At 46.3% G+C, this 5791-nt stretch overlaps 1 protein-coding gene across 1 annotated transcript in view; it reads right to left on the reverse strand.

The window, feature by feature from the left end:
- Positions 1-5640, reverse strand: part of LOC104511534 (scaffold attachment factor B1-like) — a 6561-nt gene extending 921 nt beyond the window's left edge. Inside the window, exons 1-5 of the mRNA XM_010154189.1 lie at positions 5347-5640; positions 3817-3904; positions 2587-2651; positions 2297-2503; positions 200-262 (exon numbers count right to left, since the gene is read on the reverse strand). Of these exons, the coding sequence (XP_010152491.1) occupies positions 200-262; positions 2297-2503; positions 2587-2651; positions 3817-3904; positions 5347-5535 (612 nt within the window). The 5' untranslated portion in view covers positions 5536-5640. The remainder of the gene's footprint in view (positions 1-199; positions 263-2296; positions 2504-2586; positions 2652-3816; positions 3905-5346) is intronic.
- Positions 5641-5791: the final 151 nt, after the last annotated feature.

Raw genomic sequence — 5791 nt, forward strand, 5'->3', positions numbered from 1 at the left:
AAACAACAGTACAAGACCATCTTTATTTGCCACAAAAGTGACAAAAGCCTCGACAGCAGACTGAACTCTGAGCAAGATCACGTACGCCCTGGACTCTGCTATGATTTCCTATTATGGTCATGTTTCCTTTTTTTGTAGCATGAGCACAGTGTGAATACTGATAATAACAATATAAGATACAGCAACATTTTCAATTTACCTTTATTTCAATTAAATCAGAAGAAGAGGCATCTAAATTGTTTTCAATTTCATCATAATCTTCCTGAAAGAGTAAAAAAGGAATGACAGCATTTGTTACAGAAGGTAACTTCAGCTTATGGTGAAACAGTTCTGCATTCAATTTCCCCTAGCAATAACAGCAGAAATATTTTCCTCTATTACAGATCTCAATTGCTATTTCAGATCGGGAGCAGAGAATGAGGAGCAACATACAAACATTCTTGATGATTAAACATCCTGCTCCAGTTGCCTTTCATTTTAATTTCAACATGACATTGTCTACTGCAAAGTTACTCTTGCTTAGAGAGAAAATTTCATATTTCTGTGGTAAATGTACATAATACCTTTTTCTATTTTCCCCCTTTTTTACTTCTTTAATTTCTAACTGAAAAAAGAAGCTGGAAATGAAGCCGAATTAGCTTTCCACTTTTCCAAAACCAAAACATGTCCCCAGAAACTTCCTTCCTTAAGGACTGATGGTCAAGACTCAACCAAAGCTCATCAACTGTACGATGCACAACTGCTCTAATGTCAGAGCACCAGAATATTGCCTTTTGGGTTAGCTGGATGTTGTCACAATGACTGTTTTCAGAAGGTAAATGATAAAAAGTTGAGACAGGCCTAAAATAGTAAAAAAAATACCTGAAGAGGCAAGGAAGGATAACACATTTGGTTTTGGGAGTGAACAACCTAAAATAAAGAAACACACAAGGATCCCAGGAAGCATTGTATCCTTGTATTCAGCACTGGTGAGGCTGCATCTCAAATCCTGGGGTCAGTTTTGGGCCCCTCGCTGCAAGACAGACACTGAGGGGCTGGAGCGTGTCCGGAGAAGGGAACGGAGCACAATTCCTGTGAAGAGAGGCTGAGGGAGCTGGGGGGGTTTCAGCCTGGAAAAGAGGAGGCTCAGGGGAGACCTTATTGCTTCCTACAACTCCCTGAAAGGAGGGTGTGTGTGTGTGTTGGTCTCTTCTCCCAGGTGACAGGGGAAGAGGAAAGGGCCTCAAGTTACACCAAGGGAGGTTTAGATCAGGTATTAGGGAAAATTCCTTTCTGGAAAGGGCTGTCAGGCACTAGAACAGGCTGCCCAGGGAGGTGGTGAAGTCACCATCCCGGGAGGAATTTAGGAGACGTGTGGACAAGGTACTCAGGGACATGGGTTAGTGGTGAGCTTGGCAGCATTGGGTTAACGGTCAGACCTGAAGATCTCAAAAGTGTTTTCCAACCAAACAGATTCTATGATTCTATAACATTTGGGGATTTGGCATAACATATAGGTTACCCTGTTCATTCAGTAGCAGGCGACTGTGCTGTCTGTAAAAGACAAAGCAAGTCTGCTCCCAAAATTAAGTCAAAAGCCCGGCAATGTCAGAACAGGGCAATGCACAATACGTAAAGGTTTTCTTGTTTCACTGGTCTCCATGAGAAAACTGTACAACATGAATTCTTGAGACCAGAGCATTAGTTTTGCAGAAAGTATTTCCAAATTATCTGCAAATTGAAAACTCAAACATATGGAGACCGAGAAATTTCTAGATGGATGGGTATACACATATGTACCCTCTTAAACACATACAAATGGGAAGAGGCAACACCAGAAGTGATACACTGTTTTCCATTCCAGGCTTATTTCATGGCAAGCAAAGAAACTTTCATGTTACTGCAAGGTAAAGAACGCTGCAACCCATCTACTGTGAACATTTCAAGCCTCTGACAGGTGTAAGAGCATTTACCACTCAAGGAGTAGGACATGAAAGCTGTTAATGTGAAACACTATCCATACTGTACTTTTGTCTTATATTGTGTTACACTGAAATAACTTCTTCATAGAATCACAGACTGGTTTGGGTTGAAGGGACCATGAAGACCACCCACCAGCCCCACCCCCTCCCATGGGCAGGGACACCTTCCATAGACCAGGTTGCTCCAAGCCTCATCCAGCCTGGCCTTGGACACTTCCAAGGATGGGGCATCCACAGCTTGTCTGGGCAAGCTATGGCAGTGCCTCCCCACCTTCAAGTGCCCATGTACTTACTAAATACTTTCTGAAAATTTACAAGCACTGCTACTCACTTACCTCGATTTCTGTTAGCTGATCTGGAGGTTCTTTCATTTCTGCTTCAACATTGTCTTTATTATCAGACAGAGAATCAAGAATATTATCAGGACTATAGTCTTCTCCACAGTCTACAGCACTGCCGTTATCTATTTCAGCTTCATCTAACACACTAATATCCATCATGTCAATATCCTGCAAGGTCTCCAGACTTGCTTCGATATCCTCCTACAGAAAGGAAAAGGGTAGATGTGTGTTTGTTGTGGGTTAAGTGATCCATATTCTTAGTAACAGCAATCATGATTTGTTACCTGCCCATCTCTAGAGTTTTCTTCTAGTCCATTATCTTCAACACCTTCTTCTTCTGGTTTTCTTCCTAAACACAGCACCACTGATGTGAGATACAGCACTGAATTTCATAACGCGTCTACTCTCTGCTGAATTATCTATTCAACACTGAGTTAATTTCAACAACTACTCATTACGATCCTGATTCACAGGTCCAGGTCTGTCTGGATATAACGGGGGACAATTTGCCATTTGATAAAAGCAAATGAGCATGAACTAGAAGCAGCACAGCCACGTTCTTCAACAGCAACACTCCACTCATTCCACAATACCTAAAAAGACAACACTCTCTAGGAAGGTGTTCGTTTAGAAGAAACACCCTGTCACTGTCACACAAACCCCCTCTTTCTTATCATTCAAATAATCAAACTGATTTAGAATTAGTCTTTGCTTTTAAAATCTTAGACACAGTGATCACATTTAGGCACATCTGTCACCAGCAAACACATATCGCTGTACAAAAACACTGCTCTTTCTTCATTTCTACCCAGTTTTCTTAAAGAAAGCAGCTTAAAAGTAAGTTTCAGACAGTAGCTTTTGAGAACCGGCCATGAGCAATTCAAATAAACCCCACGTGAATGGCCCACACAATATTTAATGTTTTACAAGCGAAATGTACTTCCATCACTAACAAGCTCTTTCAGAACGGTTTATTTTCAAACCAACAGTTGTAAAATAAAAAGACACTAACCAAAGCTATACTCATTTGTTATTTGTGCAACAATGGTTCTAATTACTCCCACTGTCATTTTTTGCATCTAAAAATGTATCCCAATGCTGATGGTGATTCAGGAGCTTCTATGAAAAAAGGAAAATGTATGTAGTCGTGGCAAGGAAATTAGTACCTGGGGTGTTGTGTAGCCACCTTAATTTACATTTGCAGAGCTTTCCACAGGAGCCTTCGCTGCAGCTGCTTGCTCTGGGCCTGACACAATTTTGCACTCACAGTCACAGGCAGAGAAACACCTACAGCTAACGGTCTCATCTACAGGTTTCAAGACTTGCAAATGTGTGTCATACCATCGTTTGAACTGGTTATAGTTCACCAATGCAACAGAGTTTCACAGTTGTCCGTAAGAAACAAAAAAGTCCTATTTTTTTAAATTAAACTAATGAAACACAATAAATCAACATCATATACTGAGTTCTAGCTACATGGAAACAAAAGAACTGTATTTGTCTAGACTCTGTACCTTTGCTAGTTCTTTTTGGCGTTCTCTTGTTGGCCAGTTCTGAGGCCACAGGAACTTCATCAGGATCTCCTCCTTCATCCTCAATGGCCTGTTGGAGAAAGCAGCATGACATCTATTGTCTTGTTCGTTGGTGTGCATTTGTACTGGTTTTTGATGGGACAGAGTTAAATTTCTTCACAGCAGCTCGTATGGGGCTATGCTCTGCATTTGTGCTGAGAACTGCTGATAACACAGGGGTGTTTTAGTTATTGCTGAGCAGTGCTTGCACAGTGTCAAGGCCTTTTCTGCTTCTCGCACCGCCCCACCAGTGAGTAGGCTGGGGATGCACAATTTGGGAGAGAACGCAGCCGGAAGTGCTGACCCCAACTGACCAAAGGGATATTCCAGCCCATATGACATTGTGCTCGGCAGTAAGACCAGTGGGGTTGCCATTACTTCAGGACTGGCTTGGCATCAGTTGCTGACAGTGAGCAATTGTTTTCTTTTACCTCACTTGGGTGTGTTTTTCTTTTTCCTCCTGTTAGGTTTTTTTTTTCCCTTCCATTTTAAAAAATTTTTAAACTGCCTTTATCTCAACCCACGAGTTTCCTCTCACCTTTAGCTTTCCAATTCTCCCCCACACCCACCTGCGGAGGGGGAAAAGGTGCTTAGCTGCCTACTAGGGTTAAACGACTACAGCATTTTTAAGGGTTTGTCAGGTGGAAACATTAGCGCGTCACCGGAGTCCAGGGTATCCAGCCAGGCAGCCGCGTTAGCCGTTAGAAACACGGAACAGGGAGGTGTTCTAACACAACTCCACAGCCAAATCAAGCTATGACTGAGGAGCAAAGTTCTCCTCGCCTGTAAACAAGGCTCCCTACCCAGATCAGCGCTTCAGCTGTATAAACTCGAGAGTGATCCAGGCGAACCTGACTATTTTTTTCCTCAACGTGCAAGCCTAGTAGAACCCATAAAGAAGGTGAGGATCGGCTACGCTGTTCTGGCCTTGCTCTGTATAAACGCGTCTCGCAAAGATGGAAAGAAATGGGTGAGGTGCATACGGAGGGAGCAAAAGGAGAAATAGGGGAAAGGGGAGCTCGTATATGTGCTGGGAGAACGGGAGAGCAAACAGGTGAAGGGCGTGCGTACGTCACGGAGAGGGAACGAGGGAAAGACCGGGGCCATCACAGAGTGAAGTCAGAGCAGCACCCCGAGCGAACGGCGAGGGCCTCCACCGGGGCTGTGGAGGCGGTGGCAAGAAACAGTGGTTGCTGGCGGTCCCCGCGAGGGCAACGGCTCCACCGCGGTCCAAGGAAAGGGCACGCTGATGCTATGGAACACCCCGCAGCTCCCCGGCGCCGGGAAGCAGCGGAGGGACAGGGGGCTGAGGCCCGGACGGACGCAGCTCCCCTCAGGCCTGCCCCCGCCAGCGCGGCCACTCGGGCCGCCGGACTAGACCCCAGCGCGCATGCGCCGGTGGCCCTCAGGCCGGGGACAAAGGACCCGGATGACACCTCCCCCGGCCCCGCTCCCGCCGGGGTTGCGCCTCACCTTCCGCAGCCGCTCCATGAGTACGCTCTTGTTGCCGCTGCTGTCTAGGTTACGGCGTCTGAGCTCGGCCCGTAGATCTATGACTCGCAGCTCGCTCAGCCGTCGGGTTTCAGGTTCTGAGCCGAGAGCCGCGGCCCCACCAAGGGATGCCAAGTCCCCCAGCCCGGCCGCTGATTGACTCTCCGCCATCAAGACCCCTTCGATATTCCGCCTCAGGCCCGAACGCGCGGGAGAACGCGGCACGATCAAGTAGCTAACCTTGCGATCACAGCACAAAATGGTGGGGAGGCCAAGACGCGGCGAGGGGAAGGGGGGAAAGCCCGCTACGCGCAGGCTCGGAGAGAGGGGCGATGGCGAGCAAAAGGGAGGAGGAAGGCGGTGCTTGGAAGAAAACTTAAAATGACAAATCGTGCGCAGGCTCAGACGGCGCCGCCCGCGTGCGGGA

Source organism: Eurypyga helias, unplaced genomic scaffold, assembly GCF_000690775.1.
Source record: "Eurypyga helias isolate BGI_N326 unplaced genomic scaffold, ASM69077v1 scaffold37146, whole genome shotgun sequence".
Lineage (NCBI taxonomy): Eukaryota > Metazoa > Chordata > Aves > Eurypygiformes > Eurypygidae > Eurypyga > Eurypyga helias.